Source organism: Podarcis erhardii, assembly GCF_964252035.2.
Source record: "Podarcis erhardii genome assembly, chromosome: 10".
Lineage (NCBI taxonomy): Eukaryota > Metazoa > Chordata > Lepidosauria > Squamata > Lacertidae > Podarcis > Podarcis erhardii.
The window spans coordinates 23458404-23473187 of NC_138500.1; the positions used below are offsets into that span (position 1 = coordinate 23458404).

Consider the following 14784-nt stretch of genomic DNA (forward strand, 5'->3'; position numbering starts at 1 on the left):
GGTGTTTGACATTTTATGTGTAAGATTTGCATCTTACTGAGAGAATCTAGTTATCAAAGGGTAATAGTGAATATTGCAGTGTGGGAAGGCACAAGGTTTGGAATGGGGGAGAACTTTCTTCATCCCAATATCTACATTCACTCATGAATAACCTTCTAGTGGTAGGCAGGATCAGAGGCAAATCTGAGCAGAGCAATGGATGTGATTCTTACCTTTGTAGAGTACGCTACATTCCAGCCAAAAGTCAGTGGTTTTTAGCATTGCAGTGTTACAGAAGCCTACAAAATAAGTATATGTGTAGGTGAGAAATCTGATTTCTGTTCCTCACCTGATTTCCATTCCTACTAGTAATACCACTGAAAGCAAATATGCTGATTTGTTTCAATAGGTATACTTTTTATTTCTACTTAAACCAGGTTTGTACAAGCTGTGAAGACAATGCAGAAGCCAATGGTTTTTGTGTGGAGTGTGTTGAATGGTTATGTAAGACCTGCATACGAGCTCATCAAAGGGTGAAATTCACGAAGGATCATACAGTCAGACAGAAAGAGGAAGTATCTCCAGGTAAAAGTTCTTTTACTTAATGCTCAGTTCTATCTAATGCATTTTTTACACATTCTCTTCTATGTATAGTTTTGTTCGTTTTCATTATTTCAGTATACTTCAGGGTTAACATCCGTACCAGTCTTGAGATATTCTACACAAATGTTTTCAGGGAAATATCTCCTGATCAAGGCTATTTTGGGGGCCAGCGATATCCATTGTTTTAAACTACAATTTAATGTGACGTGTGAATGAGGCTATTCAGCGTCGGGATTCACAGAATACTGTGTGAGATAGTAAGTCTGGAGGCTTGAGTTTGCTAGCTGATGCAACCAGCCTGCAATACTTTCAACGGAAGTGCTGGGTCAGAAAGACTCAGCAGTAGTGTGCTGTCAGTTGATGGGAGGCCATCGGTTTAGAAGGGAAACCTGTCCAGCAGTAAGTGCTAGTGTAAAAGAGTGTTGTCAGAGAGAGAAAGATAGAAAGGTCTTCCTATTTGCCCTAAGGTGCAGCCAGGTACTCTGTTTGACTATATGAACTGCTTGTGTATTATAGCCTGTAGATACTTGTATATATAAGGTAAAGTAAAGGGACCTGTGACCAACTCTGGGGTTGCGGCGCTCATCTCGCTTTATTGGCCGAGGGAGCCAGCATTTGTCTGCAGACAGCTTCCGGGTCATGTGGCCGTTTACCTTCCCACCAGAACGGTACCTATTTATCTACTTGCACTTTGATGTGCTTTCAAACTGCTAGGTTGGCAGGAGCTGGGACTGAGCAACGGGAGCTCATCCCATCGCGGGGATTCGAACCGCTGACCTTCTGATCGGCAAGTCCTAGGCTCTGTAGTTTAACCCAAAGCACAACCCGCGTCCCTTCCAGTAATATATGTGGGGTTAATTGTAGTAATAAATTGCCCCTTCTAATCCTAGCAGTAACAACAAAAGTTGATTCCCCCGTTTAATTTTGCAGAAGCTGTTGGTGTAACTAGTCAGCGACCCGTGTTCTGTCCTTATCACAAGAAGGAGCAGCTAAAGCTTTATTGTGAAACTTGTGACAAGCTGACATGTCGGGATTGCCAGTTGCTGGAACACAAAGAGCACAGGTATTATAATTGCATGTAACCAAATTGAAGGTGAAACTGGAAGTTAGAGGCAGATTTCAATTTATTCCAAAAATATAAATATCCTATAACCTCTGTGGTGATTCAGGTTGTAGTCTGAACTGTGAGAGGGAAGAGAGGCAAGCAAACCAGCCAAACCTACCACTCCTCCTTGTTAACTTAACCATTGCTGCCAAGGTGGTAACTTTATTTTTCTCTGACCACCTCCACTAAACAGACCATTAACCTTCTGGACTTTAAGTGGCCCAACTTTCTTTCTATACTGGGTAGAGTAGTGTGGCCCTTGGGCATGGAATGAATAAGAAGACCTTGCACCAATTTTCCCCAAGCAGATGGGGGGGAACACCTAATTTTTCAGTTTGGGTAGCTACACATAAGAGCAGTTTAAATTAAATGCACCCAGCTATACCTGTTCTAGACTGTTTCCCGAATGGTTCAGCTTTCTGGCTTCCTTCATTGCGCTCTCTAACACATTCCAGTGTTCCTGTTCTCTTAAAGCAGTCTAGGTCCTTTTCTTTCTTGCAGCTCTTCAACTCTCAGTCCTTCGAGTTTCTGACTCCATAACTAGCTATTTTCTAGCTTGACTAATATACAATATTTCATCCCCACTTCCAACCTTTTAGCTAATCAGGAGAAGAATGTATTAGTTCAGTTTCTATTTCCCCTTAATTGCCAGATTCCTAGCATGAAGCTTTGACCTTCCCATGCAAAATATCATCTTGACTCTTGGATGAACAACCTGAGCAAAATATGGTCTTGCTCTTTTAACCTTCCTGTAAACTTTTGACCTTCCTATGCATAAGAGTCTTTACACCAAAACTCAACCATTCAACAACCTAGGTTTTACAACCAAAAGCTCAATACAAAATGGCTAAAACACACCCATCTGTTGAATTTTTAAGGGGCACACTACCTGACAAAGAATAGCATTAAACCACTGCACTTTCTCAGAATAATCTGATCTTTTTCAGGTTCAACAAAAATTAAAAATATTTGACATAACTTCCTATGAGACTATTGTAGTTATATCAGTACAATTTTGGTTTTCCTCTTTTGCAGAAAAAGGGGCAGTAAATTTTGGCATGACTAGTCTAAATGTCAAAAGTACTTAGAGGTTTTACAATATAATCTTGGACAATGTTTATGGCCATAGGCCATACAATTTTGGCAATCAAATGCTTTATTGATCATTATTTTATTGGCCTCCCATGACCTATGAAAATAAAATGATTTCATATGAAAAATTGTTGTCACATAATTTGTCTTTTAGCAACTTTTTTTAGTAAGGCAAGATGGGGAATATTTTGCTATGTGCATGGTTTGTTATTTTTCTTTTACTGCAGGTACCAGTTTATAGAAGAAGCCTTTCAGAATCAAAAGGTTATAATTGACACATTAGTTACGAAGCTGATGGAGAAAAGCAAATATATAAAATATACAGGGGAGCAGATTAAAAATAGGTACGTGTTTTATAATAATAAAATATCATGTTTATACGACATATATTCTAGCCTAAATTTAATTTATATCTATTTCTCATGTTGTGGGTTTCAGGTGATATTTTCCCTTGAGAAGTATTTCTGTAATTGGCTTCCATGACCATTGGAATTGTACTATACATTATAACAGTTTAACGTGCACAAAACATTTATCAGAATCACTGTAAAGAGGTTTGATGAATTATATCTAATGTGACTGCATTTGCATTACTATTACTATGGATTATTGTTGTTGTTTTATTCCTAAAAATATACTGCTTTACAAAAGAATAATAGAATTATAGAGTTGGAAAGGACCACAAGGGTCATCTAGTCTAACCACCTGCAATGCAGGAATCTCAACTAAATCATACATTACTACTCTCTTCTTAAAAACTTCCAAGGAAGGGGAGTCTAACACCTCTCATGGGAGTCTTTCCCACTGTCAAACAGATTTTACTGTCAGAAGGTTCTTCCTGATATTAAGTTGGAATCTCTTTTATTATAACTTTAATTCATTGGTTTGGGTCCTACCCTCCAGAGCAGGGGAAAACAAGCTTGCACTATCCTCTATTTGATGGACAGCCCTGTAGGTATTTGAAGATGGCTTCATATCTCCTCTCAGTCTCCTCTTAACCCAGCTAAACATACCCAATTCCCTCAACCATTCCTCATAAATCTTGGTTTGCAGACTCTTTATTTATCATCTTGGTTGCCCTCTCTGCACACAGTCCAACTTGCCAATATCCTTCATAAATTGTGGTGCCCAGAAGTGGACACAGTACTCCAGGTGTGGTCTAACCAAGGCAGGACACTGAACCTCTGTTGATGCAGCCTAGAATATAACATTGCTTTTTTGTGCTGCCACATCACTGCTGACTCATGTTAAGCTTGTCATCTGCTAAGACCCCTATATCCTTTTCACATGTACTACTGGCAATCCAGGAGTCCTCCATCTTATATTTGTGGAGCTGGTATTGCTGCCTAAGTGTAGAACTTAACATCTGTCCCTATTGAAAATAATTTTGTTAGTTTGGGCCCAGATCTCCAATCTGTTAATGTCACCTTGAAATCCCTATTCTGTCTTCAGCGATATTGGCTACCCCTCCCAGTTTGGTGTCATCTGCAAATTTGATGAGCATTGCCTCAGTACCTTCATCCAAGGCACTTATAAAGGATACAAATGAGAACTCTCTGCCCTAAGGCAAGCTGTCAAAAAATGGGAGTGTGACAGAGTAGGAGATGGAACAGGAAATGCAAATAATGGTGTAGTCAAAATTATATTGATAAAAACACACATTACAATATTATATTGCTTATAATTAATCATTAAAAAACAAACATTAGTCATTCAAAAAATTAAATTATGTGGGAAGGGAAGGAGATTGATTTTGAGGTGTTCACTTACATAGAGGAATAGTCGCATGTATGTTTTGAGAGAAAATCCCTGACAGAGAAGAATAAAAAGGACAGGGAAAAGAACAGTGCCTTTATATTCTTTACCTTTCTGGTAGCTAGTGATGTGGGTTATCCAGAAAATTTTGAATGGAAAAACTGCAGAAAATGTTCCTTTGCAAATTAGCGTAATTTAAATAAGAACATTTTCTGATCGCCTAAAAAGGACTTCGTTTACTTGTTTTTAGTAAACAAGGCTAAAAACTTTGAAACTATCAAGCTTGCCTAACATTGCACTTGCAGTTCACAGCTGTTCATTTCTACTAATAAAAATATGAAACAGAACATTTTCTGCAGAAAAATAAAGCACTGGAAAATTTCATTGAAAATTGTCCACCACACATCACTGCTGGTAACACAATATGTGAAAGAAGCATTTTTTTGGTATTTCTCTTTTATCCATAAGGCTGAGGGTCTTAATGTTCACTTTTCTTCCAATTTACCATTAAAGTTCAAACATTCAAGATTCATAGAATCATAGAATTGTTATAGTAAGAAGGGACAATTCAAAGGTTTTCCCAAAGGCTCATGAAATTGATTGGGCATAATCCAGCAAATGCTAGTTGCAACAAAAATCCAGTTGAAATAAGTGGATCTTGAGTTCGTGGCTGTTTCATTCCTTTTATTTCCTAGGGCTTAGTTAGGACCAAGTTTACTAGTATCCAAAGATTTCAGAATAAGTTATTTTGCACATTTCCCATGTTGAACATATTAAAGAGCATTTCTGTTTTCCACCTTTTTAGGATTCATGAAGTGAATCGGAATCAAAAGCTGGTGGAACAGGACATTAAAGTTGCTATTTTCACATTGATGGTAGAAATAAACAAAAAGGGGAAAGCTCTACTCCATCAGCTTGAGGTAAATTATTCTTAACTGAGGGGCAACATTAAGACCCCACTCTGACATTACTGCACATTTTTTTAATCACTTTGCAGTAATACGTACTGCTAAATAGATCTGAATGTATTTATCATGCTTTATTAAATGCATTTCTCAAAGTAGCTGTTCTATTACAAAGGAATTTCAGAAATAGACTGGAAAGAGAAGCTGCTGAATTGCAACTTATCACCAAACTTAAAACTATGGAGAGACCTGGTTTGAATAAAGACATTGGATTCTTATCTCATTATACATGACAAAGCCATTTTTCACCTTCTCACCCCTTGCTTTTTCCTGTTAGACCTATTGCAGTCGTTAAGAGTCGTCAACAGGCTCATCGCAGCTATCTGCCAATCACCCATTCCCACCACCCTTCTGAGTAATACCCCTCCCCACCTTCTCACTATATAGAAAGGTCCGGTGACTTCTGTTTCAGTGTATCTGAAGAAGTGTGCATGCACACGAAAGCTCATACCTAGAACTAACTCAGTTGGTCTTTAAGGTGCTACTGGAAGGAATTTTTTTATTTTGTTTTAAATGCATTTGTTATACTTTATTAAATTCTTTTCAGAAGAACAATTTGAAAGATTTCAAAATTTTCTTCTTCTGCATAGGAGGGATTCCATATTGATAGACAATCCTGTAATTTTTTAAAACTCTATTGTATTTGAATACTATCCATGCAAACACAATCACACTAGGGATGTGATTACTTTGGATAATTTATATTTACATTGAAAACAAATTGTTGCAGTGTGGAGTACTCCTGCTTATTTGTTTTTTACAAAAATATGTTTAGAGTGTGTTTAAGCCTTTAGCCTTCCCACATTATAAAATACATCAGAAATCACCAAACAAATATTTATAAAAAGTAGGAAAAACGGCAACTTTAAAGCATAACAGAGACATTTCAGTAAGTTAGCATAACACATCTTCAATAGCTCAGCAATTTCAAAACCAACAGCAGTTAAAACAGAACAAATGAATCCAGTTTTAAAGACTTGTACAGAAAAATCCATACACAATTATGGAGAGAAATGCATAAAGCTTTGGGCAGAGTGGTCACCACCAAAAAGCCCTCTCATTCTTACCAACCTAATTGACCTTAGCAACGAGCCTGTGAGCAGGGCCTCTGAAGTACTCTTGATGTACATACAGCATGTCATGTGAGTAAGGTTGGTCATGATCTTTACCTAGTTACTCCATTTCCATCTCTGCCCCCCTGTCACCTGCATTCTGTGGCCATTGAGCATGTTAGATGCTTCTGACTGTTTAGGGATTTTCTCCCCTTGTGTCCTTTGTGTAAGTGTGGGTTCTTTTTGACTGCATGAGGTTCAAATAACGTATTTGCTGTTTGTATATTTGATGTTTGGCATTGAAATGCTGGGCCATTGTAACTTTGATATCTTCTCTTGTGTTTGAACAAGATGTAATACCAAACAAAATGCATAACTACTTTCATTCCCCATGGAGGGATACTCATTTTCAAGGCCCACTACTGATCATTTCCCAGGTATAAATCAAATGATCAAAACAGCATTTGAAGAGGCTCATTGTATTCCATTATCAGCAGAGATTATCTTGAGCTGTGTTAGGCTTTAGATTTATCTATTTTGCAGCAACATGCTTCAATTTATATACATGTATTAGCAATAGGCTTATGCAAGCATAAAGAAACATGTATAAAATGGCCATAAGAGCTTCTTTAGGGCTGTTTTCAGTATTAGACCTCTGTATTATACACTCGAAGCTACTAACATGAGTTTGACCAAACTGCAGTGGGAGATGGGAGTGCCTGGTGTGCTCTGTCCATGGGTTCAAGAAGAGTCAGACACGACTAAACAACAACAACAAATTATACACTCTAGTTCAGGAAGCCTGACATAAGTAAGGCAGGTAAATGACTGGTTACTGAAACAGAGGTACAAAGATACCAAATGAAAGTACCGTATTTTTCCGTGCATAAGATGCCCCAATGTATAAGACACCCCTATTTTTGGGACCCCAAATTTAGAAAATGGGCATATGCACTATCTCTATATAAGATGCCCCTTAATTTTATAACCATACAGTGGTACCTCGGGTTAAGAACTTAATTCGTTCTGGAGGTCCGTTCTAAACCTGAAACTGTTCTTAACCTGAGGTACCCCTTTAGCTAATGGGGCCTCCTGCTGCTGCCGCGCCGCTGCCGTGCGATTTCTGTTCTCATCCTGAAGCAAAGTTCTTAACGCGAGGTACTATTTCTGGGTTAGCGGAGTCTGTAACCTGAAGCGTCTGTAACCCGAGGTACCACTGTATTTTAAAATAAAACAACCTAGTCTTATACCTGGAAAAGTATGGTACGTTCTGTGGTTAAAAACAGGTGCAAAGAATGATTGAGAGAACAGTGTGGTTAAAACGGTATCCGTTTCCATGAGCTTGTGTTCAAGTAGTCACTGAAAACAGGATACAGCATTTAGAATCTTGAGCACTATTTAGAAAAAACACACTTTATTGTCATTTTAAGGATGGAAATGTTATTTAACTTAAATAGGCTTCTCATATAAATTTATAGTCATACAGTAAGGGTATAAAAAGCAGAACTTGGTCTTTGTTTACCACCATTTCTTGGACAATCAAGGTAGACACTGTTTGGGCAGATCTGGGCAGGTGTGGTCTTTCATCGATAAAGAACTTTGCTTTTCTGCTTTGTTTCTAAGTTCGTGAGTTTTACATTTTTGCAGTGGAAGGATGTGATTGTTTACTTGTCTATTTTCTGCTGTTAAATAAAAGCACTCTGTTGGGCATTATCTGCCTGTGTGTTAATCAAGTGTGATCTAGTATTGCCTAGATTCCGGGAGCCTACATATTGGGACAGATAGCTAGGAACTTGGGGTCTGTGCCTCTCTCTCAGCTCCTGGATTTTTCACAACCTTCTTAGCACTTACAACTTCTCTTTCAGAGTGCACTCATCATTCAAATGATCACTTCTAGCACATCACTCTTCTAGCATACCACTTTGAGTCAAAGGGTAGAAATCAAAGGGTTTGAATAGTAATAAGATGTAAAAGACAAGGCTTACTTGTGTTTGATCACTTGAAGAGATGGAGATAATAAACACACACAACTAGAGTAATGTGTTAGTGGCAGTTAACACTTTTTATGAACACAACTGTTCCTGTATCTTCTCTGAAAAATTCAACTGTTTGAATTGGCAAAAGAACTGATGAGTGTTTGGGTTTGTCCCTTGCAGTGTCTAGCTAAAGAACACCGAATGAAGCTTGTACAGCAACAACAGGAAGTGGCAGGTCTTTCTAAGCAACTGGAACATGTCATGGACTTTTCTAAATGGGCTGTCGCCAGTGGTAGCAGCACCGCATTACTGTACAGCAAACGCCTAGTAAGTGTTGGAAGTTGGGGTGCAACTTGCTTGCAGAGAAGAGTTTGCATGGGACTAAAATAGAGTAAGAGAGCTTCAGTTTCCTTCACTGTCTCTGTCCCTTTGATCTCCATGCTGACCTATCCTTTGATCTTTTCTGATATTTTAAGGTTGCCTTCTCTCCAGTTTACCAAGACACAAAGGTGCAAGCACGGCCACCTTTGTTTCCACCAACTTAGTTTAATTTAGAATTAGAAAATCTATCCTATCCATGTTATGTATTTCTTATAATAAATGATTTGTTATTTTTCCTCAACAAGTGTCTCCACTTGTGTGATTGCAGCAGGCAAACTTGGTATCTAACCAGATTCACAAGCTAGACCCCACACTCTGTGCATAAATTTCAAGAGTAAGAATAGAGAGCTACTGGACTTTTGTCTAGGAAAGCCATACTCATGGCAAGTTGATTACAAAGACAATGTCCTCTTAGCAGGATATGGGAAAGCAAGGAACATAAGAACAGAGTCTGCTGAACAGTTATCTATAAATGTGCTACTGTTGTTCCTAGTTCTACTATGAAAGCATGCTAAAAACTAGAAAGAGTGCTTAAAAATAAACTGGGCAAGCAGGGATTAAAAATGTAATGCATCAGTTTAATAGTCATCTTCTTAGATACATGTATTAATGAGCTGGGATTGACCAGGTGAGCATGCACCTGATGGCTAACATGGGTTTACCACTGCGAGGGATGAAGCAGTCCATTCAGCAGCAGTGTGAGGAGAGGGGGAGTCACAGCAGCATCTTTGTGGTGGCAGTGCTAAAGCTGTGTGTACACCTGTGTAGCTGCCTGCAACCCAAAGCTCCCTTGATCTTGTTGCCTTCTTGCCCTTGTCTTGGCAAGTATAGCACCTTTACATGAGAAAAACCCTTTTGTCTCAAATAAATCCACAAGTGAAAGCATTGAACCTTTGATGCAGGTCAGCAGTTTCACATTGCCCCTTTGAAGTCCCCCTTTGAAGTTGCTTTGTTCCAGCAAAGCCACATAAAAGGCAGTTGTTCAGTCCAGAAAGAAACAAGAAACTGATTATTATATATATTTTTTTAAAACCACAATAACCAGGTTTTTAAAAAAGTGTAGCACCATTATCCCTGGGAGGGCACAGCTGCCACTTCACCTCCATCATACACCACTGCTGAATCTAAATTAAATAAATTCAGTCAAAGTATCTCCTCTCTCAGTTCTTACATTGACTTATAGCCAAAGCTTCCTGTATTAGACATTTTTGTCTTTCATTTTTATTATTAGCTGTTTATTATTACAATACTATATTATGTATTTATTTCTGTTTATTATTAGCTAGTGTAAGTTGTATCTTATCTGTCATGCTAGTGCACAGTTTGGAAAGAGTTCCTGTTGCATTGCCAGGAGTGATGCTGTGTATTCTAATTTAAATAATAGTATTTTTTTTAAACCAATACTATTTGTGTCATGGGAATTCATGAAATATAATATTATTGTTAATAAAACTTTGCTAGGAGAATGTGAGAAACATGCTATATATTTTTTATCAATTTTAGGGGGGTATCACGGGGAAAATCAGCCTTTATGTGGAACATTCCCCAGATAACAGCAGAAAAAGTTGAACTTTTTCATACATTATTCCTGATTTATTCTAGATTACATATCGATTAAGATACCTCCTTAGAGCAAGGTGTGATGCCTTACCAGTGTCTAACACCACCACCGTGTTTCACTGTGATCCTAGCTTCTGGGCCCAAAATATCTTCAATTTAGGTATGGTACATTTCCATGTACATCTTTGTTAGTCTCTTTGTTTTAAACTGTTGATGTTACTAAACATGTTTACTCTCTGAAATAACTGTTGGCATTGATTTCTTTTAAGCGGTGTCTTAGGAATGGTTAGAGAATGCATTCTCCCTCCAAACTTGATACCCTTCTTAGAATATATCTTTTTCTGTTATTTTATACTTCTTCCCTCCACTTCGGGATTATGAACAAGAAAGCCTCCACTCATGATGAATTTCTACATAGAGATATCATTTATTGACAGGACACTTTGTGTTCTTTGTGTATGCTCTGAATACACACATCTGTCTTGTTGCCTGTGCAGGCGGTAGGAATCCCCAATTAGGTTTGTACTGCATGCATAAGCACATTGAAAAAATGTGCTGTCATACGACACATGTATGTATCAAGTACATTACATTTCAAAGATGGGGTTAGGGATGCTCAAGGAATCAGATGGGGTGTGTATTTCCAAAGCAAACTCACCTGATCTGCATATCCCCGATTGGAATATGGTTCTTTTATAGAATCCACACACACAAAAGATTCTATGGCATAGTCCAAAGGCAGACTCTCGGTGTTTGTTTTTAATAGGTAGTAGCTGCCTGGAGTGGCTAGAAAGTATGTTTCCTGTTGTGCACATTGAAAATTGGGACACAAATGCTCTTAAGAACAACGGGGGCATTATGTTCTGTCCCACCCAAGGACTTTGTACAGATAAAGAATGTGCTTGCATGGATATACAGTGGTGCCTTGCAAGACGAAAAGAATCCGTTCCGCGAGTCTCTTTGTCTTGCAGTTTTTTCGTCTTGCGAAGCAACCCTATTAGCGGCTTAGCGCTATTAGCGGCTTAGTGGATCAGCTGATAAGCGGCTTAGCGGATCAGCTGATAAGCGGCTTAGCAGCTTAGAAAAGGGGGGGGAGGAAAAAAAAACCCGCAGGAACTTGCAAGACATTTTCGTCTTGCGAAGCAGGCCCATAGGAAATTTGTTTTGCGAAGCACCTCCAAAACGGAAAACCCTTTCGTCTAGCAGGTTTCCTGTCTTGCGAGGCATTCGTCTTGCGGGGTACCACTGTAAAGCAATTTTTGCTCTGTTCAGGGTGGAAGTCCTAGACAAGACTTCAGTGTAGTAAACCTTCAGTTTGTTGGTTAAGCAGCACACTAGTTCCTCCTTTTACAGATGTCACGTTAAGGTGGAGCAGGGTTAATCTGTCTGCATCAGTATACAAAAATATAGGATCCAGTTCAGCATTACAGAAAATAAAATGAGGTTAGTCAATAACATGTAAAAACATAGTATAATGAGGTAACTCAGAAACAAAGCATTACAGAAATCAGACCAATCAAATAGTTGAGATACCTTTCTTCATTACCTGGGTGCAAGCTGTGAGTCTGAGAAAGAGAGGACTGAAGAGAATCTCAAAGGAGGGAATGTTTACCGTATATTAAATTCCTCCATGAAGAACAAAAAGTTGATACTTTTGTAAAACTGACACAGTTTGGGGTGGGGGAACTATTCTAAGTGATATCAAAATTTCCATTCCATAAGGTATTTAGGCTATATATGTGAAAGGAATAGGATAAATTCCAGATTCAAATTCCATATCTTTATCTCAAACAAGATTCTTTTAGACATGGAAAAATATGTGGTGTGCATCTCAGTACACTAAAAGTTATCAATTAGAGATTCTACTGCAACTTGCTATATCTGTGAAAACAATATTCCTGGCTAATTGGGTTCAATTAGTAATTTGTTGTTTTGCAACACATGCAATAGAGGTTTGTCAGTTCAAGGTTTTATGGATTTAAAGTTTCATTATTTTATGGCAGGGCAAAAGTTACATTGTTTTAAGATAAGGAAAAGGAAACCATAGGATTGATATGTGAGCACAGCTTGTCTCACCAGTTATGATGCTCTGTAAAATGTTCAAGACATCACAAAGATACAAAGAATGCCTTCATTCCCAGTGTAACAAGCTGAATTGTACTTCATTAGGTTGAAGGACATTACTTATCTTGAGTATCAGCTATGAGGTCCAATCCATTGAGCAATGTCATCCAAGGCAGGATGTGCAGAAGTGGAATTACTTGCCACAGATCAGTAGGCCAATTATCTTTTTTCTATACAAAGTCCCTAGGATGGACAGCAAATCATCATGTCCTGCCACTTTCAGGGGCATTAGTGCCAACTTTTTCAACTTGCACAGCATGTTTCTAGCACTTCCAGGCAACTATTACGTGTAAAAAGAGAGAAAATGTTTAAAGTTGGCCCTATGGTAACCTTGTAAATGTTTTTAATGTCTTTTTAAATGTAATTCATTCTGATTTTTTGAAAGAAAAAGATCTACACATTAAATGCTAAAGTGGGAAGGAGCAGACTTTGTTGTGATCCAATAAGAAAAGGACACAGACTGAATTTAGGCCGATCCATTAATCCCTACATGGAAGTGACATCCTTTAGGAAATTTGCCATGATGAAGTGGCCATCAGTGTCTTGGAATGAGTTATAGAATTGTTGAGTTGGAAGGTATCCTGAGGGTTATGTAGTCCAACCCCCTGCATTGCTAGGTTAAGAGGATAACTGATAAGTACATACTTAGCAGCTCGTAAATATCTGACCATTATCTGACTACATTTGTGTTGGTCTAGGCAGCTAAATAAAAGTGTATGTGAACAGCTTGGCTCCAGAGTTAACAGAAGGGTTTTTAGTTTAGATATTTGGCAATGACACATGCCAGAAAGGTTAATGTGGCAGAGGGCATTGCCTAATGGTAGACAGTAAATCCTTAACTTGTAAATATAATTATTTTTATCCAGGTTCTCTGGTAATTGAAGATAATGAGACCCCACCACACATGCCTAAAAGCCCTGTGATGGAACCAAACATACAGCCACAAAGTGGCTTACCTTCAAATCAACTATCCAAGTTCCCAACACAGATCAGTTTAGCTCAACTGCGACTTCAGCACATGCAGCAGCAGGTCCTCGCTCAGAGGCAGCAGGCTCAACGGAGGGCAGGTCCTGTGGGGCTCCCAAATCCTAGAATTGCAGGGCCCATGTACCAGACTCCACCACCACCACCTCCTCCTCAGGTAAATTAGGGCAAGTCCAGAGTAGAAAACCCTTAGCCATTTGTATTTTGTTCAAAAGGAAAACTGAAGTCAGCAGGGCAACCTCTAAAGACAGTTAATATGAACTTTATGCATTTCACAGAATTATAGTAACACCATATTGTATGACCACCAGTGTATGTTTTATCTGTCCAAGAGTTCAGTCCCCTCTGTAGATTTCCTAGATGCTTACAGACATCTTAAGGAGATCTCTTGTCATATTGCTGTGTAGCTTTCCCTGTTGTTCAAGCAGATTGTGAAACTGTTAGTTATCAGGCTACATAACTTTATATTGAGGGTGAATCCCACAGTATTCTAAACTGTTACTGCTCATTTTTTGTGAAAATCTGAGAATGGATTTCTCTTAACTTACAGAAAACTAAGAACATTGTTTTATCTTCCCAGCAGCCAACTTAGACAACTAAGAACATTGTTTTATCTTTCCAGCAGCCACCTCCACGTTTGGTTAACTTTCAGAATCACAGCCTCAAACCCAATGGCTCTGTTCCTCCAGCTCAGCCAATGAGGTTTCCTCAAAATCAGAATATACCACAGTCAGCTGTACGGCCCAATCCACTGCAGATGGCATTTTTGGCACAGCAAGCTATTAAACAGGTAAAGTGTTTTTATTGTTGAACTCCCTGCCTCCAAAAGACTTAACTGGAGCACAATAACTTAAAAGGAGCAATGAAGAGGTTATGACAGAACCCTAGAAAGGATATATTGACCACATGGAGTCCTGCTGTAACAAGTTTTCTAAGTATTTTGCAGACAAAATTGTTCATATCCACTCTAATCTTGACACCACTGTTGAAGAAGTTCCTATGAAGGCATCTGAAGCACCTTTTAGTCTAGTTACTTGGAATGATTTTCAGTTGTTGCAGCCTCATAAAATCATAGAATTGTAGAATTGGAAGGGACCATGGTGTAGACAAAGTTTTTGACCCTTGCCCTTCTTGGGTAATTATGTTTAGCTCAAAGGGTATTGACAAGATCAGTCCAGAAGGTGATAAATGCATCTTTGGAAGAGGGA

The 14784-nt window shown here is 38.6% G+C and overlaps 1 protein-coding gene across 2 annotated transcripts in view; it reads left to right on the top strand.

The window, feature by feature from the left end:
- The window catches only part of TRIM24 (tripartite motif containing 24), a 48846-nt gene that overhangs the window by 20444 nt on the left and 13618 nt on the right, over positions 1-14784 (top strand). The window contains exons 3-10 of one of the 2 annotated variants that reach the window (XM_081878850.1): positions 417-564; positions 1513-1645; positions 3007-3123; positions 5340-5454; positions 8708-8854; positions 10511-10628; positions 13459-13733; positions 14199-14366. In XM_081878850.1, coding sequence (XP_081734976.1) covers positions 417-564; positions 1513-1645; positions 3007-3123; positions 5340-5454; positions 8708-8854; positions 10511-10628; positions 13459-13733; positions 14199-14366 — 1221 coding nt within the window. The remainder of the gene's footprint in view (positions 1-416; positions 565-1512; positions 1646-3006; positions 3124-5339; positions 5455-8707; positions 8855-10510; positions 10629-13458; positions 13734-14198; positions 14367-14784) is intronic. The other variant, XM_081878851.1, reaches the window with a different exon arrangement.